Here is a 27,506-nt window from a genome sequence, read left to right on the forward strand (position 1 = left end):
TCAAGTCAAGTAAATTTTTATTAAGAATTTATTCACTTTAGGACACTGGCCAATACAACACAGTGCAATATACATTGTTACTTTCAAATAATAAAAAAAAAAAAAGGAAAAAAGATGGACATTAAAAAAAAAAAGAAAAAAAAAAGAAAAGAAACCCTCAAATTTCATGACAAAGAAAAACATCCACATACATAGAAACCAGGGGCAATCACTCTGAAGCCTCCGTCAACACATTCACTTGCATTGCATGAGCAGGCTTACCAAACACACACACGCACACCATGGCCAACAAGAGGGGGGCAGAGGTCTGCGGTGTAGTGCATCAAGTGACAAAGTGCTATGAAGAAGCGCAGAATAAGTGGGTGGATGGTACACATGAGAAGGAGGTTGAGCTTTAAAGCAGGTGCAAATGTTCACATTTGTTTGGAGCAATATAGAGAGTAGAGTGGAGTGGACTAATGTTACAAGTGTAGTGATTGAACCATCCTCACCCCGACACACGAAGCCTGTCAACCAGAACAAAGCCTGATGTAACAGGAAAGATTGTGCATGCACATAAATGAGGACAAAATTAAGGGGAAAATTGCACATTCATTGGAAAGACATTGTCATAACACGATTGAGGGGCATGTGAGGGCTACAAGGTGACAGTATGGCTTACAGTATAGAGGATGCTTGTAGCTACAATCGTTCCGTCTATTAAAGGAGGGAAAGAAAGCGGATTAAAAGTAGTGTGTTTGTGCTGATTTGGAGTGGGTACAATTAACAGATGCAGTCACTTTCCAAAGGCCCCCTGTCCCTCATCAACAAAAACAAGTAGATATTCAGACAAAAATATATATACAGTATGCAGCAACTGTGACACTGTTAGGCTGTGGAGTGTATCAAAGTAAAAGGCTGAAGAGCCTTTAATGTAGTGATGCATCTTACTGTTTTCTTTCTCCAAAACTAGCTTTCTGTTAAATCATTGATCATACAAATATAACACATCCTGATTACAGTTATTAACATGATACACACTCCCACAGACAATCAAGTCAGCTGTGATTTGTTCACTATATTAAAAAATGCATTAGTGTCTGAAATGTTATCCTATGGCAATGCTTGTATGACTCCAATCAACAACCCCTGCAGACAGCACACATACGGCTGATGCAAACACAGCCAACTTCTACGTATTAGTTGAATAAAGAATCTACATACAAACATCTTGTAAAGGTTTAGCTGGATTGTCCTCCAGCATGCCATAAAGCATGTCCAGGATAAAAAAGGCGTTGTGGTCCCACAATTAAACATTTCCAGAAATGTGACCCAACAGGAAATAATTGGGAGTAAATGCTTCTTCTCCATTTTCCTTGTTTCTCCTGGTCCCTGTTTAAGTGTTAAAGCCCCTTCAGGTGCAGCAGGACTTCCACAGGTTCGAGCATGAAATGGATGAAGCGTAGCAGCCTGATGTTTTTCTCCTTGCTCTTTTTTTCCTTTTTCCATAGGACAGACTCTCCATTAAAAAAAGGCACCATGCACATTTATGGACCCAGAAGGGAAGAGGAAAATAAATCAAAAACAAAACAAAACAGAAACTTCAGCAGCTGTAGGTCCACACTCTCCAACTCTCTGGGTCAAACGTTAAGGCTTCTATTTCACACAGATTCATCTGTTAAGGCAACCTTCAGGGGAGAATCAGGAACACTGGTGTCAAAAGATGGAAATAATGATGAGCTCTTTCACTTGGTCTTTAAAATAGAGACAACAAATCTCACCTTACTGTTTACTTAGCACTCATTTTCATAATGACTCAAGCGCTTCTTTGATTTCAGCTCTTTCAACCACTGGGGTGACTCCTCCTCGCTACAAAAGATAAGATGCAGCATTTACAAAGTGGACGGCACGTTGTTTGAACAAGAAAAAACATCTACCTGGTGTTGCTTACCCGTTTTCTTTCCCGCCAGGTGTGGGCAGCACGCGGGCTGCTCGTGGGAGGAATGGGGACTTGGGAGAGCGTGACGGCTGAGAAGGAGAGGGAGTAGGTCCATCAGTTTGATTGTCAGAGTCACCCCTCTTCTTCAGCTGGGCCTGACCAAAAGTAAGACGTGTTGTTTAGAGCTCATTGTGATTTTCAGTTCATTTGGAAAAACCCTATGCAGCATGACAACAATATTCGGGTTAAAAGCGAAAGGAGTAAAAGCTGCATCAGATGCATTTGTCGCTGCATCAGGACTAGTTAATAAACATGGTAAATGAGGCGGAAACACAGCTGCTGGCTCACCTTTAAAGCTGAGGGGTCTACACCAGGAAACAGGGCAATCCTCTGCGGCTGCGAGGCAACAGCTGGACCACCATCAGCTCCTCTGGCCTGCTCCTCAGACTCTGAGTCGTCGTCTTTATTCTCAGCCTTTGGCTCTGTTGAAAGGAACAACATAAATCAACAGGTGCTCCCCCCCCCCCCAAAAAAAGTTCAGTCAGTTCCTGAGAACTGGTGTCCAGGAACTTTTCCAGGAGTGCAGGTTTTTCCAGGGCTTTGTCATTTGCAACAAGAAACCTTCATTGTTCGTCTGTCAGTTATAAAGATTTCTTCAACTCATCCTGGTTGTTGCCACAAAATACAAGTCAAAGTTTATTTATTGTCTTCTTCGTGCAAATGGTAGCATGTTTGACCAATCACAAGTACCTCGCGGGGGCTTTTTGTGACTTTCAAGCTGTGTAAGAAGGGCTTAAAGTTTCTCCTTAAATTTAGACCCTGGTAAATGCAGTTAGTGGAACAAACGGGAGAATAGGCTGTTGGTTAAAATGCACTTCTTGTTATTTGGGCAAACATTCAGTTCAAGAAAAAAAGGGAGGCAATTTTGAGAGGTTAAAAGCATTTATGGACAACAAAGATAAACTTTTAAAAGGGAAAATTACATCATATCTGTTTGATGTAATGTTTAAACAAGTGGTTTAACAAATGGTTAAAGCCTCGGACAAAGTACCTGTCGAGTCCCGGTAAAGCCAGTCCTCTGAGGTTCCTCCATCTCCTTCAGCCTGTGCAGTAACCTGATGGGCCGCCCTTGACGGTCGAGTCCGTGGGGCTCGTTTCTTCCCCAGTTGGGCTCTAGAGCGGAGAGCGCTGGTGTCTAACAAAGTGGTCGGAGCCTGGATGTCAAGACACAAAACGCCGATAATAACAACACAAAAATGATTATTTAAAAGAGGCACTGAAGTCGAAACACATATCAGATATCATAGGCCGCCAAAGATTCATGTGATGATGCTTTCCATCACAAGAGCTGAGCGGAAGGCTACACTTACATCAGGGAAAAGAAGAGTCTGGCTCTCTGATGAAGACGGAGGATGGGGAACATCCAGAATGTCAGTTTCAAACTGTGAAGCCTGATCACCTGGTGAGTGGAGTGGAGTGGGCTTCCTCGGTGAGGGACTGGCATAGCCGTCTGAACTGGGAGTGGCAGGTGTAAGGCTGCCGCATGGTTTAAAAAAAAAACAGAAGACAACATAGATTTGAGCTTTGAAATATTTCTGAAAACAGACGTGTGGTTAAAGTGACCACAGTTAAAATCACACCGAGTCCGACTCATAGCTGTGAGAAGCTATGATTTAAACACGTCATCATGACTGGATAATATATACACACACACAACAATGATTTATAGAATATATATATAGAGTATATATGCATTAGACTGGTTTTATTTCACCTTTTTTTTCCTTTTAAACAACTGAATGACTTGACAGTCCCTCCTTAACAGTGCTGGCTAATGCTGTGATATTACGTTCTGACCAGAGGAGGTCAGTGGTTCACTGTAATGTAATGCAGTGTTTTTATTCCACGGTAGTGTTGATGATATTTGAACGGGTATCACAATCATAAAGCAGTGGCTACACAGGCTTTACTGGTTTGACCTAATCAACTAGTGCTTATATTTAGCCATTTCAGAGGAATAGATTGTATTCGTCTTTTTTTTCTTCCCTTAAACCTACCACAGTTACCAGTCTATCTCGATTGCCACGTGTTTGTGCGTTTGTTTTCCATCTTAAGTACAAGCAGCCGTGACTGTTTCTTGTTTTTCACCGACAGAAAAGGACTTTCATTTAGCTATCATGACTTCATTTTGCAGGCAGCATTGCCCTCAGGGAGCCAACCCAGCCTGGTTAGAAAAAAAATTATCCTTTTTTTTTTTTTTTTTTTAAATCAAACATTTAAATCAATTCTGTTTTTTTTTTTAGCTTTCTCACCTGGCTTAGGCTAAACACCTTCAGCAGGTATAGGTACAGAGTCGGGTGTAAATCATCTTTGATGCTTTAGCTATAGCAATCAGTCAAATCTATTCAAGTATTTCAATTGGGTGTGAAGATTCACAAACTAATTTGCAGTACAAACGTCCATAGTCTTGTGTTCCATCTTAATAAATGGGGTTTGTTTTTGATCATGATCGATAGGTCAAACCACTCGTCAAGTGAAATCATGGATTTAGAGCATGCAAACTTAATAAATAGCTTTTGTGAAGGTAAAATAAACATAAAGTCTAAGACCTTGGTCGTGTTGTTTAAACATAGGAGCCGCAGTTCTTGCAGTTGTGTTAATAAGGTGTTTTCAAATGCAACTGATCATTACTAAAGTGTGGGAGGCGGTAAACACACTGAACGCACTTGTTAACACACTACCTTTAGACGACAGTGGGGTCTGTGTGATATATGTTTACCTATCATCGGTGCGCAGTCCTGTCTCCCAGGTCCCATACTGACTGTCAGTCTCACAAATTGGTGTTTCTGAGTCTTTCCCCTCTTCTTCACCACTTTGCTTCTGTTGCACCTGGAGGCGAGATGGAGTGAGAGGAGAGGCCATTGATGAATGATGAGCAGTTAAAACTGGAAATCAGTCATGTTTAAATCTAACACACACAAATCTGACCCCTGATGAGACTTAGTTCATATTTGCTGCCTATTTACATTTTCACTGACAACCAAAACAGAAATTCTGGTACAAGACAAAATGAAAAAACACAAAAAACATTAAAGGGTAGTAGTTTGTCTATTAATGTCTTACTGCTACTGAAGTACCAGCAGTTTCGGGTGACAGAGCGGCAGGTTGTCGAGTCTGAGTTGCCAGCAGTGGTGAGACGGTTAATGAAAGGTGAAGGGATGAGTTAATGGAGACAGGACCAGAGTGGGGACAAAGACAGTGATGGGAGGGTGAGTGATTGCTGCCTACTGAACCATGCCTCTTTTAATGAGCCTGGTACAGAGAACATACTGTCTCAAATCCAAACAGAGCTCAAAAAGGCACGCCTACACATGAACTGATAAACCTGGCCTATATGGGGGGAAAGAAAACAATAGAAACTCCTTCTGTCCTCAGATGGTGCCTGAGGGGAGGACAGAGAAATGTGATACACCTGGTTCTGAACTTTAACAACTCAGCTTCTTTGACCACGAGACCGGTTCACTGGTGATATTTACGGGGGACTGCTTGTAGATCAGAGTGCTCGGTCTTAGAGCCTCATGCGTACGTCCCCTGTTTTCTCTGTGCATGCGTGAGCGGAGATACAAGAGCGCTGCAAACAAGTGCAAGAGAGACAACAAAGACGTGGGGTAGCGTGGAACTGTGAGAAACGCATAAAACGACCGAGGAGAGCAGTGCAGGATGTCATTCATCAGTAGAGCCTTTCCTGACGGGAAAGGAAACAGTGACAATGGCATTCAACAAAGCTCCCCCGCCTCGAAGAAATCATTTCTACTTCAGCTCATCTTCTTCTCAAGGACTTCCAGCTCTCACACTTTTCAAGCATCACATCACAGGGTCAACCCAAGAAGTAAATACACTCTCCACTTGTTTTTGTAGCCAATAAAAATGTCTGAAATCTACACTGTTTCAACCATTTCAGAAGAATTTCGTTGGTATCGTGTGATCGGTGCCTCTTCTGCATGCTTTCAGTATGCTGCTATCTCTGCTGGCAGAAAACTTTAAGCGAGGCCTTGTGAATTTGTGGGGGTAAAAATTCCAAACCTGTGTGTTTGTGTGCGCTGTTCAACTTAAACACGCCCAGCACACACCCTTACGTGATCAGCTTAGTGAGGGAACACTGCCTTTGCTGGAACATGTTTGAGAGAGGGGCCCATTGTCGTAAACAAATGAGAATTTCTACAGCATTTAGCATTGAATGTCTACATTATTCAAAAGACAACTCAAGCTTAAACAGATGTATTGACTAAACAACAAAAACAAACAACCTTTAAATGTACATATTTTCAAGACTTCTCATAAGAAACCATAAATATATGGAGAGTAAGATTGATGAGTGAAGCTTATTGAACCGACAGGTCATGTATTAATGACTTATAGCTGTCAGGAGAAGGCTTTTCCTTTCCTTAATAACATTAGTAATAGTCAACTTCCCCTGGTCAGGAAGGGTGTGTCAAGGGAAACAACATAACAAAGAGCGGATGAATGGAGGGATGAAGGAGAGAAAGGGCTGATCACTAAATAGGTCTGGCTGACAATCTACGAAGGAAAGGGCAGGAACAAGGTCTTGGAAACTTCTGCTTGATAATGCACTGAGTGCTGGTTGCTGTACATGACCAGAGACAGCAGTCAGCGAAAAGCGAGTGAACACATAGCTGTTACATGAAAAAGGACGGGCTCTGCTGTGAAGCACCGAACAGATGGTGTTACATCAGAAAGGAGAGCAGAGAGTGAGCAGCTACAGTAGATTTAATACGCGTGTTTACATGAACACAGCAGTGCAGGTACGGACTCATAACACCGTTTATGACACTGTCCAGGAATGCGTGTGCATCTCAGGATTACGATCAGCACTCTGTTCACTGTAGATAAGAGTGTTTTCTTTGAATCAGAGTTTATAAACCATAAACACCTCTGTTCAAGTGTTTATATCCTTATGTAGTGCAGCCAGCAGTGCCATCACAGTTACCAAGACGGGAGCTTCTTCTCCTTAAAGGAGAAAACTAGATCCTATGTGACCATCTCATTCACTGTAAGTCTGTTACTCTGTCAGAGCATCGTACTTGCAGTCTGTCACCTCTATTTTTGACTCATCTGCTCGGATCTGTCTCGTGAATCTGGCTAGGGTGTGGCTGGAAAATATGCTCTGTGAGCATCGAAGTATTCAATATCACAAGTCTACATACATTTGAAAGAACTGATCTCTTCAACACAGATCTCATGTCAACAAATGGGCATTCTACTGGCATGACAGAGCATTTACATTAAGACCAACTCCTCTACGCAAAGTAGTGTTATATAATGAAAAGAATAACACGTGGCGCATACAGGGAATGAACAGAGGGCAAGAATGTAAAAACCTGACTTGGCTTAAGATTTTTTCAGAACCTGCTGAACCTGACCTAAAGGATTACTTTCAGCCTGGGGTTTCTGTTCCGATACGAAGGTTGTTTGTGATCAAATGCTAGTAGTTGACCTTACGGATCATTTGAAGATGCACAGTGCAGTTACTGTGTCTAAATACATACAGTATATATTCATATCTGTGGCAAGAAATGGCCTTTTATCACCATGTATTTGACGCATTTTTAGCGATTGTCTCATATTACTGACAGTTTTTGTGAATCAGTCACGTTCTTTCTTCAAAATTAAACAAATGATTTGGATGGGCTTAGCTCAAACGGTGCTCCTTGAATGTCCCAAATTATTTCTGTCAGTTACCTTTAAAGCCGCAATAATGAGTGGGTATGCATCTTTGTTTCAAATGTTGGTAGCATAATTTTTATCTGGACTGGCTACAGTTTTATTCCCCCTGGGACAGCAATGAAGTCTCACATTTTGCAGTGACTTTACGATTTTTATTACCTACCACAAAACTCACCACGTTTACGTTAACATTTAACAACTCAAAACACCAAGCGGGCGGTTTGATTTCAGAACTGGTTGAAGCAAACGGTTTCTTGGTTTGAATTTTCAGTGTTATTAGATGTCAAAATCCATTTTTATATATTAGTATAGCTATATAGACTATAGAAGAGATTGACTGATTTTATACAGATATTTTCTAAGAGAATAGAGAAAACATTTAAGAATGACTTTCTGGTTAACTGGATAGTGACTAATATACCTACACTGGTTGAATCTCTGAAGAAAAAAAAAATGGGACACAAATAAGGTCAATAAAACAAGCAATACCTCATAACTGTCATATACACTCGTCTTACTCATTTACTGGCTTCTTGGCAACCATCTAACAAAGCATCAAGCATGGCTGAGATCTTACTGTTGTTCATCCTCTTGTCGTTGGGAGGTTTGCTCGTCCCAGAAAGCACAACAGCAGCTGCTGATGTCTAAAACTAACTTAGTGGAGCAACTGACAGCATCACCAAGTCATGAATCCATCTCTTATCTTTAGGAACTGACTCATGAGGTGTTGTGCAGCAGTTGAACAAATAGGCGTTAGCTTAAAAACAGCAGCAGGTTCACTGCAACGCATACATGCCTCTCATGGATATCTAAATCTGTTCTTAACACAGACCAGAACAAAGGTCAGACTAGAGGCGAGTGACAAGAAGCCAAGCAATTCAAATTCAGGTCTTTGAAAGACTTTTTTTCTTTTGCAAATGCTATAATGTAGTCACATTTCCTTCCTTCCAAGAGGTCAAATTTAGGTTGTGACTGAGATAATGTAAAACAGAGGCATGATGGAAGCATACAATGAGATGCGGCAGGGTTATGGATATCGCAGCAGATGTAGAAGTTCTTCACATGTTTGGCTAAAGACCAAATAGCTGGCAAAGGAGCAGCTGTTACCACAGTGACATCGGCAATGCTGCAAAATGACTTGAATTCCACTTGCTCTTTATTTAAGTCCAGCAGATTCTTAAGTGATAAGTTTGACCATGTAATCATGGTATGAATAAACAAATGAATCATTGTATAGGTTCCTGGACAATACATATAACTATTAACTGTTTGTAGCTGGCGCCGGTGGTTAACTGCCGTGTTACTGCTGTGTTATGTGTGAGTGCTCTTACAGCAGTTGGCGTGTTGGGAGCCGTGCGTCTGCGCAAAGACAGACGCTGCTGGCTGCGCAGTGAGAATCTGCGGATGGACTCCCTGCTGCGGGAGGCCAGGGAGCGCAGAGAGTTGGTTCTCTTGAAGTTCCCGATCCCGTCTTCTCCTCTGCCTCCCCTCTCCACCGAGCTGGATAAATAGCCGAGAGCCCCGTGGAAGGAGCGACGAACATTTCCCACCCACCCCGACACCTGAGAGTGAGCCACTGACAGCTTGTCCCCCAAATACTCCATCACAACCGACTGCTGGCAAGACCTGCTGTGTCTGAACAGAGCCTGTGAGCTGAGCTGTGAGTCTTACTTTCACAGCAGCAGAGAATCATTAAGAGTCTAGATTTGCTGGAGAGATGGCAGTCCGGGGATGGTGTCCTAGGTGTTCACTGACGCATGTTGCAGGGTCAATACTGCAGCAGTGAGGAAGGTGACAGAGAGAACAACATCACAGTTTGAAGGAGTGATGCAGCACAGATAACGCAACTCAGTCAGTGACCATTGCAGGAACGAGACGCTCTAAATGGCCTCTCTGCAGTGCAGTCCCACTGGACTCGTCAGGACTCTTGTTTCAACTCATCACCGTCCAGGCTCCACACTGTCTGCCTCAAGCGAATTTGTAAAGCTTTCTAATGTCTATTTTCGATGCTCCAAAGATATGCCTGCTATGGTATGGGTGGCACAACACCCAAATGGGCATTTAAAGGTTACCTAAAGCCAGTTCTTAATATTTGTCATGAAGGCACAACTCTGTGAGACAGCCTGAAAAACTGCTTCACTGCCCTCCAACAGGTTTCTCAGACATTTTGGTCTGACCTAAAGCACATAAAGTACAGCTCAAACAGCTAAAATACAGGAGTGACCATTAATAATGACAGAATCATATGTTTAGCAAAACATCAGCTTATTTCCATAATCTTTTTTAAAGCAATGATCTGCGATAACTCTGCCAATCCTCCAGGTGTGAACTTATCTGTCCTGACTAAATTACAGCTTTCCAGCTGAAGTTGATCCGTTTATCCCAAAATAAGGATCGGATGTAAACTCGAACGATCCGTACATCCAACAAGGCTGCATCCCCTTAGTGCGAACATGAGCTCTGGCAAAAAGCTGCGTAGAGAAATTGTGTGGAACAGCTGGTGGCAAAAGGAAAGCTGCAGAAGTCATTCGTATTCCACAAGGAAAACCAGAGGGCACCCAGCGCAGTGCCAGAGGGCGGAAACGGGAGAGGCTGCTGTTTGAGGAAAGTCAGATCCAGAAAAAGAGGGTAAAGGAGATTTTCCCCTCCTGTCCTTTCTCTGCAGGTACAGGCAGGTAGGAGAAAATGCGTCAGCAGTGCTGCTTTTTGTAGTCAGCGTTATAGGACTCACTGTCAAGGAGAAACTGGGCGGAGGGAGGGAGTGTGGAGCGGATTCAGAGAGAGTGAGAGAGGGAATGGGAGGTCCCTGATTCAGAGCAGGAGGGGTGGAGAAGGGTGATATATGTTCTGCAGTGCTCTGTTGCTCCAATCTGATTCAGTAGCAGACCAGCAAAGCAGTGGATGTAGATGTAGGACAGAGAAGAAAGGGAAAATATTCTCCATGTGTCAGCAGCATCTCCATTAAAACAGGAAGAAGCAGCCGGGGGAGAAAGTGAGGATGAAAAAGTGCAGAGTTCTCAGAGAGAAGCCAGCAAAAGTGCATGATCCTGCTATAAATAGCTTGACAAGAATGAGGGAGAAGGAAAAAAAGACAAGGGTGAAAAAGAGATTTAACTATATGCTCTACCAGTTTGTCTGCACAATTCAACCAAAAGCAAAAATCTCCAGGCAAGTGAATGTTTGCTCAACTCTCAGTCAAACTCATGCAAACATCAGCTTAAACAGGTTTCAGTCAGTGATCTGGTACCCTACATAAAGTCACAGCGGCTTCACAACACAAAGTGCTGAACAACGCACAGCAATACACACAAAGCATGGAAAAAAACTCAATGTAAAAAGATGAACAACACTTGTAGAGGGAACTGGACGACTCCAGACAGTTAACCTCAGAGCAGACTGGGACAGAAGGGTCCATAACAGTTCAATCCCTGTTCACATATGCCCCCTACAGGTAATGAGATTTCTCTCGAGTGTCATGTGCTGCGAGCTTCTCAGTTTTCAGGAACACACAAACAAACCTCTTTGCCTCAAAATGGCTGCCTCTTCCTCTGGGTTTGAAGTGTTAAAGAGAAGATAATAAGACTCACAAATCTAAGGCACTTTATTTCATGACTGTTTAATTTATATCTGCAGGTTAGGGTGCTAAAAGAATTTTCCTCATTACAAGTTAATATTTCTAACTTATTTCTCGTTAAAATAATCGATTCGGTGATGCTTGAATCGATTTTCTATTTTCTCCCAACTTAACTTATTTTTCTAAATTGAGGAGTTCTGTTAAAAATGACCACTGAATCAATAATGTGATGAACTGATCCAGCTTCTAAATTTGCTTCATTTTTCTGTTTTACAACGACAGCTTTGGGTTGATGTTTAGACACGTGATCAAAAATAAATTACAGCACCATTCAAAACCTGAAATTATGTATATACTGATTTTCAGAATAAGCAGTGATAAAAGATACATTGCTGGCTTAGATGTTAAGCTTCATAAGGTGGTAATATTTAACAGAAAAGAGGCAACGACAAAGCAGTGTTGCAGTGCAACATAAAACATATCAAGAAGAAGCATTACGTCTCTAATCTTTTCTCCCTCTATATAAAATATTCAGCATCATGCACTGGGAAGTGACTCACAGCTGCTCATCCCTTCCCCTCTTCTGACCTCATCAGTCTTAGAGCAGCCTCAACCACTAACTCAGCCAGCAACAACACCATGGAGATGAAATCAGTTGTAGCTGAAGTACGTATAGTTCAGCCTACAGAGTACAATAACTGCCTTTTTGCACCTTCAATATTATGTACGAAGAAATATAGGTTGTACAGAGGAACATTCCTAATAAGAGAGTTGGACTGTTACTTACCCAGAGGGAGTGTGGACTCCAACAGCATGACCACACATAAAACACAGCTCTCAGCGCGGTGCCCATCTCTGCTCTGCCGCACTCGGCAGCCTCAGACCCTCACGCTTAAAGCAGTGATGTCACCACACAACCAATTTCTGATCTCAGCGAGTCCATGAATATTTTCTGCCATTTAATGCAGTTTTTACGAAAAGCAACGATACCTAACATCTGCTCACAGTTCGAGTTTGAGTTTTCTGTCCTCATAATGTACAACTACAGGGCTTTAAAAAGCAGTTCACTAGCAGAGTAATCATCAAATCTGAGAAGTCAACATCAACAAAAGAGCTGAAATAATGCTGAATCATCAAGTCTTCAGCATTGACATGAAGAAGCTGTACAGATAGACCAATAAATCACACCATGTATTTAACACTTAGAGAGAACTACATTGGACAGCCATTTCATTCCATTGCCCATGTTGGTGAGCTGGCTGCAGACCATTGTGGAAATATTTCGCAGGAAGTTAAGAGCCTTCATCCAACTCTGCAAACATCCAAGTTCCTTATTGTGTTCCTTTAGAAGCCACTAACCCCGTCTACCAACCTTAACCAGTCAGGCTGGATGTAGGCTAAATGAAATGATCCAATCACAGATTGCAGCCAGACAGTCGGCTTCTAGGCTGCCCTTACAGTTGTGGAAAGTAACGGAAGTCCTGCACAGAGACAGCCACACGTGTAAACATGTTGTCATGTTGCAGATGCAGGCAGAGGCCCCAAGAGGTCATCAAAAGTTAAGGTGATTAGTTAGACACAACTAACAGCAACAAAAAGGACCTAACAACTAAAAGCTGCATAGTATTAATTACCATCATACTGATCATAAAAACATGGAAAAAGAAAAAAACAAAAAGGTTTTTAACTGTTCTCATTTTTCTATAGTAGTTTTTATTTTCTCATGGAAGAATTTGAGTGTGGTATGTGTGAAATCAATGCATGTACAACACAATTTGCATTGCAAATATTAGCAAAGCTAGATGAGGACCTTTTAAAAATTCAACATGTTTCAATAATTCTATTATGTGAAAGGAATCAACCACTGCTTCAACCTCCTCTGATTCCCAAACTGCAGAGGGAGAAATGATTAGAATCTTTGTATGATTATAAACCTGCACACTGAAAATTTTATCGCCAGAGCCGAGCAAAGCGAACGAGCCACAAGAAGGAACAAGCCAACAACTTGGTTATGACTCAGCAAAAGAAACAATAAAACTGACTCTGTCTGTCTGTCAGCCAGTCTTTCTGAGTTCTCCAGAATTTAAAAGCAATCCAGTGTTTAGGCCTGTTCTGCCTCTTGCTCGTACACATCATCTCTTTTTCCTCACTTTCCCTGATGGTGTTGTTTTAAATATCTTCAGTTATCTAGTTGCTGGCGTGTGATGTGGTGGCATAAGTTTTAGTTTGTGGTCTTCTTCGGTTATTAATATTAAGGCAAGTCATCAAATGTTGGGAAATCCACTGGATTTTCAAACAAATCTAGTGAATTTTCTAACATGTGCAAAGCATGACAGTGTATTCTTGTAGGGGATTAAACTACTGCCATAGACAGTATCATTCACATCTTTCAAAGTAGTGCAGTAGTGTGAACAAATTTTCACAAACAGAAGTGCTACAGAAACAGTGACGTACCAGGAGGGGTAACACTCACAAACTATAACACAACCACTAGGTGGTGGTGGCGACCTCGCACTTATCTGAGCTCTGTATCACAGCAGTGTGCTCTTGTACAACACAACATACTACAGGCCTTGATCGCGACAATAACAGTGTTATTGACAAGGAGCAAACTAAACCAAACCCTGTTTAACTGATCAAAACTGAATGAAATGTGTGTAAATTAAATGCGAACGGTTAGAAATGTGAAGACACAGTTTACGTACCCAAGTAAAACTGAATCAACTACAGGGTTAAACAGGAAGCAGGTGGAACCAGTACACCGGTGACAACTATTACGTGGCTGTATGACTGCAGGACAAATTACCATGACACGTCATTTTCCTTCACGGGTTTCCCCAAACCGTGGTGACAGGTTACAGGTAAATTAGCAGTGATAACATGTACTTACTAAGAATTTGTCGAATGCAATCCTGTATTACAGGCCTGACGAGGTGTTTAACTGCCTTTTGCCTAGAGTTCAATGTGTGATGGGCGGAGATAATGCCTTCAACGTTAGTCATCAGCTCTTTATCATTTGAGCTCAGGAGCATCTAAGCTTCATTCTACTACGGTATCTTCAACCCACGGGACACACACTCGGGCTCTAGTGCACACAGGCATTAGATGTTTGAGAAACACTTCAAATGAAAGCTGATGTGTAATACAGGGCTCACAGTCTGGTATCTAACTGAGCAGCAGTTTTAAATCTTGGAGCAACACAGTGTTGCCTGTTCTGAGACTGCGCTGCAGCCCGACTTACCCAGATGCGGCGGTCCTGGTCTCTGTGGGCACTGCGACTCCTCATCCTGGAGAGACTTCCCTCCTCAGCGCTGCTCGAAGGGGCCGATCGCCGCGACACACTCCGAGACCTCATCCTATTCAACTCCTAACAACAGTAAAGGGACTAACGTTATGGTCTATTCTGAGTCATACGACACACTCCGTCACTCCAGACAGATGTTCAGCTCCATTATGGACAATGAAAAAATTTACTCTATTCAGGACTACAAGTTGAAAATAAAACAATGAACGACTGCTTCCAGCCGGGCTGCTTCAAACACTTTGCATTTAATTAACGTAAATGTGAACATCGTTAGAATTTTCCCCAATATTCACCATAAAACATCACAGCAAAAGTTTCCTTTGGCGTCTTCCCGATATGAGAAGCCTGTAAAAACATTAATTAACCATGAAAGATGGGTGGGAATGCTGAGTCAGCAGCACTAAATGCACCTATTCTAACAAAACCTCATACAACCACATAATTAAGAATTAACGGTTAACTCGATATTCATCAGGGATTTGCAAAGAGGCTGTGATTCCTACATTAGTTCATCCATCTATCTAAACCTGTGGATGACGGCTCAATTTTTGCCAAGTTATGTTGCAGTTAAAGCGGCACTATGCAACTTTTTCATGGTCATAAAATTGTTTGGCAATCATCAGATAGCTTGGCTGACCTGTTCTGATGAAAACGGTGACATTTCCATCTCCATCTGGTGGCCCTAGCCCGAAACAGCGCTTGCAACTTTGCCTGTGGCGCCGCGTGCTTTGTTTACCTCTGGAAGTCTCGCGACACACGAGAGCCGAGAACTACTGCTTCACGGCAGGTCTAAAGGGCTCTGAGCCGAGCCAGGGAGCCTGATAAGACACACCTCTCTCCATTAGCTGTCGACGGCTAAATTGAATGTGGTTAGCTTCTAGAGTAGTAATATATAATATGGCTAGACTGTTGCCTTATTTTCTACAGTGCTCCCCCTACAGCTTTGGGGTGTGTATTGCATGGTAAACAAACCCCGTATTACTGAAAGTTGCATAGCGCCGCTTTAAACACAGGAATGATTTTAAGCAGTGTTGGGAGTAACGGCGTTTAAGTATAACGGCGTTACTAACGGCGTTATTTTTCCAGTAACGGAGTAATCTAATTGATTACTTTTCCCATCGTTACAACGCCGTTATCGTTACTGAGAGTATAAAGTGGCGCGTTACTACAATTTGGTTGTAGGCTTAAGGCTCCACATCAGCTGCCTCGAGAGAGCAGGGGTGGGGATGATGACACCGTTGCAAATGCGATGATGATTGGCTGGGTGGGCGGATGACCTGCTCACGCTGTCTCACTGCACGCGCTGACGACTACTACTAAACACAAGACAGCGACAGCGGCGACGAGCCAGGGAAGTTCAAAGGTAGCGTTCTCTAACTGGAAGTACTGGTACTACTTCTCACTCGTGGAGATAAAAGGCAAGAATGTGTATGTAACATGCACGCTATGCCCAGGGGAAAAAACTTTATCCATGTCTACCTCAAGTAACTCAAATCTAATGAAGCACCTCACATCAACCCATGCGAATATGAAGCACTTGTTGCTTCTGCAGCTGCTAACCCAAGCCCAAGCCCAAATGCAGCTAGCGTGAGCCCCAGCGAAGGAGACGGAGCCACTCGAAAACAAACAACACTCGATTTTTCGAGTCAGAAACAGGTGACCACCATCACCATTTTATATTCAATATTTATGTTTTTATTTCTATGCATCATATGGCAGGCTGCAATCTACTGAGTTCAAATAAATACTGAATGTTCTAAATTACTCTATATAGTGTTTTTATTCTTCAATCAGTTAATATAAACATATTTGATGTTAAAGATGTTATAGAACGTAACAGCGTTATAGAACATAAAAAATAACGCCACAGTTACTTTGCTGAGTAACTAATTACTTTTACAATGTGGTAACTGAGTTACTAACTCAATTACTTTTTGGGAGCAGTAAATAGTAACTGTAACTAATTACTTTTTAAAAGTAACTTGACCAACACTGATTTTAAGTGTAAACATGATTTAGCTGAGAAAAATCTGTGTACAACCCATAGAAAAAGGTTGGGTGCTAAATATGAATAAAAACTATTTCTATTCGAACTCCTGTCCTGAGTATGCACGAGGCGACGGTAGAAAGAAAAAAAAAAAAACTCAACTTTGATGGCAGCAACAGGTCTTAAAAAGGTTGGAACAGTGGAAACTAAAGGCAGGAAAAGTAAGTGGATCAAAACAGAAACAGCAATTAGAAACTAATCAAGTTAACTGGCAACAGGTCAGTAATGTTATTGTGTATATATATATAAAAAAAAAAAAGAACAGCGCCCACCCAACAATCTTCAAAAAAACTGACCGTTTACAACTTATGGAGGGATTTCAGAATCATATCCCTCGATATAAATTTGCTCAAACTTATTACTTAATCTTATAACCTAAAGTACATCATATCATCAAAGGATTTAGAGAATCTGGAGACATCTTTGTGTGCAAGAGACACTGCAAAATATAGGTATCAGATACAACTGATCTAATGGTTTTTGATGCAGGGATTGAAATCTGTCATGAAAATCACTGCACGACCTCAGGGAAAACTTCCAGAAGTCATTGACTGTGAACATGGATCGCTGTGCCAACCATCCACAAATGCAGGTTAAAGCTCCATCATGGAAAGAAACTTCATGTGAACATGCTTTAGAAGCACTGCTTTTTTCCCTGGACCAAAACTTATCAAAAATGGATTGAGGCAAAGAGGAGGCTGTTCTGTTGTCAGTCGAATCAAACTTTGAAACTCTTTTTGGAAATCATGGACATCAAGTCCTCCTGACCAAAAAGTACAGAAAACAGCCATCTTCTCATCACGGCTCAGTTCAAAAGCCTGAATCTCCATAATGTGGAGGCGCATTAGTGCCTATGGAACTGGCAATTTGTACATCTGGATAGGCACCATCGATGCTGAAAGGTATTTACACCTTTCAGAGCAACGTATGCTGCTATCCAGATGATGTCAAGTCAGTTCTAAACTACATAATCCATCTATTCAAGCAGCTCGTAGAAGCAAGGAGTGCAGGTGCAGTCCGAATCACCACCTGAAAACATTTGGTGCATTATGAAACAAAATCTGATTTTTTCCAGACGTTTATAGACGGTTGTTAAAAGAAGAAGGGATTTTACACAGTTGTAAAAATGGCCCTGTCCCAACTTTTTTGAGAAGTGTTGCTGCATTGGTTTTAATTTGGGGGGGGGGGGGGTCATTGAGGTCATTTACTTGTGTCTCTGATTGTGTTTCATGGATCTGTCTCACTCACCTGGGATCCCTGGGATCTCCTGTGGCTCTGGATCTCTTCCTTGCTCTCTTGTGGAGGGTGTGGCTCTCTGGGGATCCAGATCTGTTCTCCTGGAGTTCTGCGGGAGGATCTACCAGAAGAGTTCCCCGTTATGACCTCTGCCACAGGAAAAGGGGCCAAGTGGTGAGGCTCATCCAGGAAGGCAGACCAGGTCCTCTGTGGAGATGGGAGGTGTTCCTCCTGCCTGAGGAGCAGCTGTTCTGGGTGGAGCTTATTGGCAGATTTTCTGGGTTCGGGTTTGTCAACTGACATCTCCACAGGCTGTAGCTCCCATGGATCCTGAGGAGAAGTTGTCCATACTGGGCTTGAGAAACCTCCTGAAGTCTGCGATGGTATCTTCCAGGTGACATCTCTTTCAGGTGTAGGCTGTAATCTTACTCCATAATCAGCATCTGGACTCTGAAAACCAGTGGCTGGAAATAAATCTTTACCAGGCGAGAGCTGAGCTTGAGATGTAAAGGAGTCGATGTCAAGAATGACAGGTTTGTAAGGCTCCTTCCAGCGTGTGGCGGGGTCACTCCATTGAGAAGCAGCCTTACACAACAGGTCGTTTCTGAACACCGAGTCCAGATCCAGAACCTTGGTTTTCAGAGCAGAAGACTCCAACCTCAGCCTTTCCTGCTCCTCTTTTCTCTGCTTCTCTTTGAGTCGCTGTCTTTCTGCTTCTTGTTGTCTGGCAATGAGTCTCATTTTCTCTGCATTATCCCTTTTCTCTGCCTCCTCCCTTTCCATCTTCTCTATCAGTCTTCGTTTCTCAAGCTCCAAAAGTTGCTGTCTTTCTGCTTCTTGATGTCTGGCAATGAGTCTCATTTTCTCTGCCTCCTCCCTTTCCATCTTCTCCTTCAGTCTGCGTTTCTCAAGTTCCAAAAGTCGCTGTCTTTCTGCTTCTTGTTGTCTTGCAATAAGTCTCAATTTCTCTGCATTATCCCTTTTCTCTGCCTCCTCCCTTTCCATCTTCTCCTTCAGTCTGTGTTTCTCAAGCTCCAGAAGTTGCTGTCTTTCCCTCTCTGACTGTTTTTGCTTCTCAAACTCAAACAACTGTATTCTCTCCATCTCTTTGATTCTTTCCAAATCCTCTTTCCTCTGCTTTTCCCTCTGTTCGTGTTGTCTCTGCTTCTGATTTTCCAATCCCTGCCTCTCAAAGTCTAGTCGTCTCTGTTTCTCCCTCTCTAATTCTCTTTGTTTCTCAAACTCTTTCTGACGCTCCATCTCCCTGTGTTTCAACCTCTCTTTTTCAAGCTCTTTGATTCTCAACATTTCCTGTTCCAGTGCCACCTGCCTTAACTTCTCTGCCTCTTCTCTCTCCTTCCTTTCCCTGAGTCTCTGCCTCTCTTGCTCGATAAGTTGCTGTCTCTCCTCTTCCCTCTGCTTCTGTTTTTGGAACTCTAAGAGCTTTTGTCTTTCCATCTCCTCCATTTTCTGTTTCTCCCTTTGGATTTCCAGTTGCCATCTTTCCCTGTCTAGCTCTCTCTGCCTCTCTTCATCCCTTTGTTTTTGCCTCTTCTTTTCACGCTCTCTCTCCCTTTCTTGCAGTTTGTCCTTATCCATCTTACTCTTTCTCTCCTGTTCTTGCTTTTCTTTTTCGAGTTGCAGCTGTTTCTCTTTTTCAAACTCTTGTAGTCTCTGTCTTTCAAGCTCAAGCAGTTTTTGCCTTTCCAGCGCACGCTGTTTCTCCTCAAATTCTTGTTTCTCCTTTTCAAATGCTTTCTGTCTTTGCCTTTCAAATTCTCTTTGCATCTCCCTCTCCTTCATTCGTGCATATTCCAAATGTGTTTGTTTCTCCATTTCTAGATGTTTCTGTTTTTCCCTTTCAAGCTCTGTCACTTTCGTCCTGTGTCGATCTGCCTCCTTTTTTCGCTCTCTTTTCTTTTCAACTTCTGTCATTTCCTCTTTAGTCTGTTCGTCCATCTGTGACCTTAGCTCCATGGATGACATTTGGCTCCTAATCATCTCTTCAAGTTGCTCTTGAGATTGAGAGGTTTTTCCAAGAGCTTCATCTAAAGACGGATTCCTCCTTACTGCGAGGATCTTCCCTTGTGAGCCACCCAGTGCAGACCTAACAGAGAAATCTTCAAAGGGCGCAGTCATGTCCCCAAAGTTAGCTCCTGCATCTCCAGGTGAAACAGACTCCTGCATTTGTCCAGTCAAAGCAAAGTAAGTTGCCCTTGGTTTTGGTTGTTCTTCTGTCTGCAGCATTTTCAGACGTTTAGGAGCTGCTCCCACCTCATCCTGATCTGCTATCCTTTGCTTCTCTCCATCTTTATCCAAAGCTAGTTGCGCTTCCCTTTGTGACTCCTTTAGCATCCCTTTCTCTAGACCGGTATCCTGCTCAAGACCCGTAGTGGTCCACTTCTGTAAAGCTCCTACTCTCAGATATCGCAGCTGCGGTTCTGGCATCGCGGCAGAGGCTGGTTGAGCTTGTGTTGGATCTGTCCTCTCTACCACTGGTCTGCCAACCTCTGAGCGTCTGGAGCGAAGTGTCATGGCTTTATCCTCCCACTGGGCTGTTTGGACACTCTCACTCACTGCCCTGTTCTCTTCCACTGCCTGTACAGTGTCAAAGGCATGCAACACTCTGAGAGGGCTTGACTGAGATACAGGTTCCTTGTAGCTGGCGGTGACTAGTGTTCCGTCATCCTCTTCAGCTTCTCTGTTAAACAACGGGCTACTGAGTGAATCCTTGGCTGTGTTTACAGATTTGCCCTCATCCATCACCATTACACTGTGCCTCTCCACAACATTTTCAAACAAGGACGCCCGAACGGTGTGTACTTCAGCACCAGGGCCGCTTTCCTTAAAGGTAGCATTAGTCTGTCCTAACTCCAGCCATTCAGGCGTGGAGGGCTTTTTGAGCAGCTCTGAGAAATCTTTTGAATCCAAAAACATCTTCTGGTCATTCGGAGTGGTAGCTGACTCTTCAGCCTGAGAAAATTAACACACACACTTAAAATTCTCATGCAAGTTAGCATGATGGCAACCGATTGATTAAATACAACATTTTGAAAAACTGTCACTGTTATAACATCACATCCTTCTTTCAAATGGGATCATCTGAAAGGAATACAAGCTTAAAAGGCAACTTTGAACTAAAGTACGTAAAAAAAATAAATAAAAGAGAAATCAGAGCAAATGTGACATGACAACAAAACAAGAGACAACATTGGATTTAAGCGAGTAAACTGTCGGCACACCACAGGTGTCCCTTGTACTATGATCACCTCATAACAATAGGTGTGGAGCTGAAAGCGGTGGTCAAAGCCTGCAATCACTATACACAGATATCCCAGTTTCATAGCTGGCAGCCACTGGGGATGATTCACTCTGGTCGTCTTATTTTTCACAGCTTTGTACATCTATGACAGCTTATTTTATTTGTTTTGTTGCAATACCTCATTTCTATTACAGAAAGTCTTTCCTGAATGCACACAGCCTTTAGTTCACACTAATTTTTTTACATTCCTTAAAAGGTATATTTCATATAAAAATTAACATAAAATATCCATCTACTTCAAATTGTATAGTTTAAAATTTCCTTCCTGACAGCAGACTGGACCATAACGTGCTCTTTCTCAGCCTTCTTTTTATCTGCTCTTTGAGTTTTATTACAAGAAACAGACTAAAATAGAGCTTTGTTGATAAGATAGCCTGCAGGAGACTGAAAGACTAAACCAAGGGAGAAACCTGTTTCTACAAACGTTAGTCCCTGTCTTACCCCTCTCTGAGGATCTTTGCCGATTTCATGGCGGTCTGCTGCCTCAGTGAGGGAAACAAGGTCTGGTGACCTCTCAGATGAAAACCTGATGAGCATACGTCACACAAAAAAAAAGCCATGCATGACAATGGAACACATGGACAAAGACACAGAACAAAAGCATACTGAGGAAACCAGAAAAGCAGCTCTTACCTTTGGGTTAAGTCAAACTGCAAGGGGCGGGGCCTCTGTACTGGTTTTATGACTGGGCTCTGAGTTGGTGTTACATCCTCGGTCAGCTGTTTGATGAGCTGTTTAACACCCACTGGGGATTCAATTTCATGAACTTGCGGCACTGGAGAGGGAAGATCTGATACTTGGCTTGTAGCACCTGCCCCGGGAGTGGACGGTGAATCTAGGAAAAGACTGATTCGGGATTTGATGCTAGCCCCACACTTATCCTCCTCAGCGTCTTTAACAGCTGTCTCCTCTGTCTTTTTGTTGGTTTGGTCAGTGAGGGTTGGATCAGCTGTACTTTCAGAGCTTTGTGATGTGGTACTCTTTGGCGTTTTACCTTGTTCTCTCTTGGGTGGCAGGGGCTTCTCTTCTGAAGTGTTCTCCTTAGTGTTTGCCTTCGGACTTTTGCAGTGCAGTGACAGACCAATTGACTCAAACTTGGATGTGAGATCTGCTGAAAGGGGTCGTCTCCCGCGCCAACGGGGAACAGGAACCGGGCTTTCTGCATTAGTCGGACTGATGGGGAAAATGGCTGACACAGGTCGGGGTCTTGAACTTCTGGGTTTGGGTCGCAGTGGCACAGACACTTCGGGTTGCACTTTCTCTTTTCGTTCTTCCTCCTGCCCTACCTGAGCGAGAAAACCCATGGACTTAGCTCTTGTTATCGAGGTTCCACCTTTATTTTGTGCCTTTTGCCCCTTCTCATCTTCCCTTGTAGTGGTTCCAGACCATTCTGCTGCTGAAAGTCTTTTATGGCTCTTGGAATGGGCCAAGCTTGATCCAGAGGGTTTCTGCCTCTCAGCTGGCACAGCAAGGGTGGGTTTAGTGGGGTCTCCAGGATGAAGAGGAGGAGCTGGTTTAAATGGCTGAACTACTGGCTTGGTTGTCTGTCCAGTGTTCAATTTATTACACATTTTAAAGGAGGTAGGGGCAGGACGGTTAGGGTTAGTAGACACTGGTCTTGCTGTTGGTTTGGGAGTGCTTGGAGGATCTGGTTTGTGTCCAGCAAGGCGAGTAGACTCAGGTCGGGGTTTGGTATGGGGCTTAGGGGCAAGTATGGGCTTAATAGTGGGATTTCTCTCAACTGCAAAAGGTTTGGGTGTGAGTCGTGGCTTAGGACATGGGACAGGTTTGTTAAGTTCTGAGTCAATGATATGGGCCTGATTGATAGCCGGGATCTCGATAAGGCTCTGATTGTTAGAGTCAGTCAGGGGACTCAGGAGAAGTCGTGCTGCCGCCACCGCCCTCCCTACTTCCCCGGTTTGAACCTCCACCTGAGCAGCCATCCTTTAAAACAAACAGAAAGAAATAAATCTTCTCAAAACTTCCCCTTTTCATAGCACAAAAAAAAAAGTTCACGGTCACAATTAACTTCAAAGTGTCCATTCTGTCTAGCCTTTGTGGACTTTGTCTTGGGGAACGCCCGATAATACAGCACAATTATTTACCGTGGTGAAAAAGATATTTGTAACAGGTTACTGATCACTGGGATAACTTCTTAACACATTTTGACATGCCATTACGAAAAGCAACAGCATGAATAATCAGTCTAATGCTGCCTGACTTTAACATTAAGACTTTGGAATTGTCCAAGCTGACATGCTCCAACACTGCCAAGGCTTACACTGTAAGCCTTACAGTGACTTCAGAATAAAAACTGAGCCGTTGCCATTAGTAACGCCATTTTTTTTCTCCCCAAACATGAGAACTTCAAATCTATGCAGGAGGGAGAAAAAAAAAGTCTATAAAGTGTAGAAACTACAACTACAGTTTTTGGGCATTATTTACAGTAAGGTGAATGTACTCAAATTAGTTTTTAAAAATCCAGAACTTGCAAATTATCTAAAATGTGTTCTTTATTAGCTACTTTAGACTTGTCTAGAGTAAATACCTCCACTTTTTTACTCAGCATGTAGAGGCCTTAAAGCAAAGCAACACCAATTAACTTTGGTTCAGGGCCACTGAACATAAATTATGCCGAGACACTACATACTTAAAGCTATGGTAGGTAATCCTAGAGAGCTAGCAAGAGAGCTAGCAAGATTCGAAAGTGTCCCCTCCTCTAAGCTCCACCCCCCCCTCCCCATTCCGTCAGTGCTTCATCCAAAGCGGTAGAACCGCGTGCGCACATAGAGCAGGGAGCCGGCAGAGGGGGGCGTAGGCAGAAAGCAGAGGCATCTGATTGGTTTTTTGTAGGCGACCAATCCGAGATCAGCGGGACGCTGATCTCGGATTGGTCAGCTTTTTCTCAGTCCTGCAGCTGCCACAGAGGTCTGATTATTTTCGTCCCTTTTTCTAAATACATCTTGTATAGATTTCTCTCAGGATAGACGGACCATTTCACCCAGTATTACAAAATGTGTTTCTGAACAGGATTACCAACCATGTCTTTAAATGTTGGTTGCACTAGGTTTTACTTAAAAGAGAGCACATTGCAGTAGGTTTACCTCACTTAAAAGTTACTTTGTCTTTACAAACAACTTAATTGTGGTAAACATTTAGCCTAATGCAAACTAAGAGGCTTTGTTCGACTCAGTTTTATTGGGCCAGTGCAATACAGTGACCTTAAACATCATAATCAACTATAACTCATCGTATTTACTCGTAAAATGTGCTTCACTAACTTTAATTACTAGTGTAGTAGTGATCACAACTATATTCTTCAATGGTAGTTTATGACAAGGAGGGGATGGAAAACTGCATAATGTCATTAGTTTGTTTCCTTGCTCTGCATATCAGTCTTCACCATCAGTGAATGGAGGATTCAGCTGCAAACTCATACCAGACTGCCATTAAATGTCCAGCTCCACCCATTATGAACTTTCACATGTTTACTCTAAACAATCTCTTTAGCCTAAAGGAGATAAAGCGATGAAATAAGTAGTTAAGTACAAGACAACAACCAATCAACGTGGTATTTTTTTCTTTTGACACTATGATTATAATCATTTTCATCCGCTGTTTCTACAGTGATCAAAGAACTAAAAAAAACACTCCTGTGCTGGCCCTTTAAGAGGCTCCTTCACAAACGATATAATGCCTTCCACATGTTGCTGCGTTGAGATACTTTGTTGCACAGACCAGCAAGTTCTCCTGGAATAATGACATGCTGGATCAAGCCGCTTCGAGTAATCTCAGCGTGTCCTACCTGAGCAGATGTCAACCGTCAGCTGTAGAGCTCGGGCTTTCGTTGCAACCGAGCCACGATGTCATATCACACAGGAGGAGGGAGTTGAAGAAGCCTAAGAGAGATGCACTTTTTGTCAACAAAAGCTTTTCACTCGTCAAGACTGCAGTGCTTAAGATTATGGTCACATTCCTGAAAATAAATAAATAAATCACAGCAGAGCCTCCAACTGGTTGTCCAAATGCTGCTTCACTGCAGCATTCCCACACCTTCCAGCAGAGGCAAATGATAATGATAATACAGTATGTGCACTGACACAGACTTGGGTAAACAGAGTCACACCCGATGGCATATGTCCAGATGTAAAGTACAACAAAATGCTCCAGGAAATTCATTAGTGCAACTCGGCTGTGTGTTCTTTGTTTGTAGTTTGCATTGTGGCCTGGATCACTCTAACCCACCATGACTCACACACTACCTACAACAGTATACCTTCAATTTGAGAGTATCACACCCAGGACTGCTGTAAACTCTGTCTGAACAAGACAACCCATTAACGCACGGTATGCTGAAAGAGATTGCAAAGTTAGAAAAGTGAACTTTTCATGTTGACAGGAAACGCCTTGGCCAAGATGGAATGCGAAACATTCCGTGTGATGGTGGGTCAAGCAGCGCAGCAAGGATTAGGGAAGTGTCTACCTTATATAGGCTTAAACATATTGGCGAGTACCCTCCACAAGGCTAAAATACAAAACAAAGAAGTCCAAAATCTGTAATTGCTCGTACCAGTGCCTGTGCTTACACTCAGTACATTTGGTTTACATTTCTAAAGAGGTCACAGACACGTTTCTTGATTTCTAATACATATTTCATGCTGGACAGTAGGACATAGGGTAAACCAGCACAGAGTTTGTTGTGTTTTGACAGCAATGGATATCGAGTCAATAATCTGGCTCAGCCAGTTGTACAGAGGGAAATTTCTTACATAAACAATAGACAATATCACGTCAACTGATCTACTACCAAGAAAGAGACAAAAGCCACAGATTATAACCTACAATCAAACACTTTGAAAAACGCAACAAAGGTAAAAATGTAATGGTCAGCTGACACCAAACAGGACTCTTAGCATTTTCATCAGCACTAATCAGGTCATGATCCAGCAGATTTAAGTAAATCTTGCCAACAGAAATAGTTGAGGACAGACTTAATTTCAAGTAGATGTAACAGTAAATGTGCCTGTTAACCGCACAAATTGCTTTCATATGTATCCATCAGACACTACATACACTTACTCCTAAACACAAACGCACAGACACAGAAAATGACCTAAATACAGCTCATGCAAATGATGTGTCCATACAAGTCATTTGTAACGATTTAACAAACTGCTTCTTTTTAGAAAATACAAACTCACTCTGGTTTTGTGCGAATTCCTCCGAAAGCTGTGCCAAAAAACAAGTGTTATCTCTTCCTTCTGTGTTGTCTGCTCATCTCAACTACTGTACCCTCTATCGTGGACAGTATCCGGTCAGTTTAGCGAGACTAAACTGGCCTGCTCAGGAGTGCTTTTTCCTAACAAAAACTTGTGCGCATGTACTGAGCAAGCATGGTACATACAGAAAAAAAACTACATTTAGGACTGTGAAATAACTTCGGAAACTTCAAAACAAAATTAAACACATCAACAGTTTGCTCGCTAGCAACATAGGCTAACAACTGAAGAAGCTGAACTAACAAAATGGGAACACTGACTGAACCTGTCTTTCTTTCGGCTGTTTGATCCAAACCGGAGACAACTTACCGATCGATGAAGTGGGGTTTTCCTCTCCTCTTGTCGACACAACTCAAAGCATAACTTATATATCGCCAACTTCGCACGGTAATAACGAGTCGTTGCAGTTAGTTAAGAAAAAGGCTAGCAGAGTGGCTAACTTAGCTGGTTTACCTAGCTAGCCAAATGACTGGCTATCCTGTCTCAGGTTGCAGTGTTGTTGACAGGCTAGACTGGAGACCGCTGAGCTTCAAGCAAGCCGTCCAACTGGTTCGCCATTACAGACAAGCTAGCCAACGTAGGACATTGGACTACAGGTTAGCACTTTCAAAATAAAGTACAATACAATACGTTTGGACGATATTAAAAAGCCATTTCATGTCTATATACATAGATAGCCAGAAAAAGAGTTTAACTGTAAATTTACTAGACATTTTATTTAACATATACGCACGTAAACCCCGGATTTGAAATCCTGTACATAACCTACGATTCGGGCAATTACAACTTCCGGCTTAGTTGGAGCTGAATATAAATGACTTTACAGATCTTAAATTTTACGCCAAACTGAAAATGGATGGGATTGAGCAATAAACATCCCATCCAAGTTGTGGGGAATTACTTATTTTCTCCCAAAGATTTGAATTTGGAAAATTAAAAGTTTTTTCTTTTTTTTTTTAAAGACGACCATTTTCAGAAATAATTGACAAATCTACTCTAAACTGGTATTTTTGTGCAATGTTAATAAGGAAACGTTCAATTCATTTAGCCTTTATCTGTATGATGTTGCATTTCAGACTAT

The 27,506-nt window shown here is 42.4% G+C and overlaps 1 protein-coding gene across 1 annotated transcript; it reads right to left on the reverse strand.

Moving 5' to 3' along the window:
- LOC142382487 (uncharacterized) lies at positions 1-26,961 on the reverse strand. Its single transcript, XM_075468408.1, has 13 exons — positions 26,735-26,961; positions 24,952-25,045; positions 21,780-23,090; positions 21,588-21,672; positions 17,837-20,797; positions 14,479-14,604; positions 4,698-4,807; positions 3,289-3,454; positions 2,970-3,132; positions 2,267-2,400; positions 1,931-2,073; positions 1,761-1,848; positions 1-1,667 (listed from the first exon to the last, which is right to left on the reverse strand). The coding sequence occupies exons 3-12, from the start codon at positions 23,087-23,089 to the stop codon at positions 1,773-1,775; spliced, it is 5,274 nt and encodes a 1,757-aa protein (XP_075324523.1). The 5' UTR covers position 23,090; positions 24,952-25,045; positions 26,735-26,961; the 3' UTR covers positions 1-1,667; positions 1,761-1,772.
- Positions 26,962-27,506: the final 545 nt, after the last annotated feature.

Source organism: Odontesthes bonariensis, chromosome 6, assembly GCF_027942865.1.
Source record: "Odontesthes bonariensis isolate fOdoBon6 chromosome 6, fOdoBon6.hap1, whole genome shotgun sequence".
NCBI lineage: Eukaryota > Metazoa > Chordata > Actinopteri > Atheriniformes > Atherinopsidae > Odontesthes > Odontesthes bonariensis.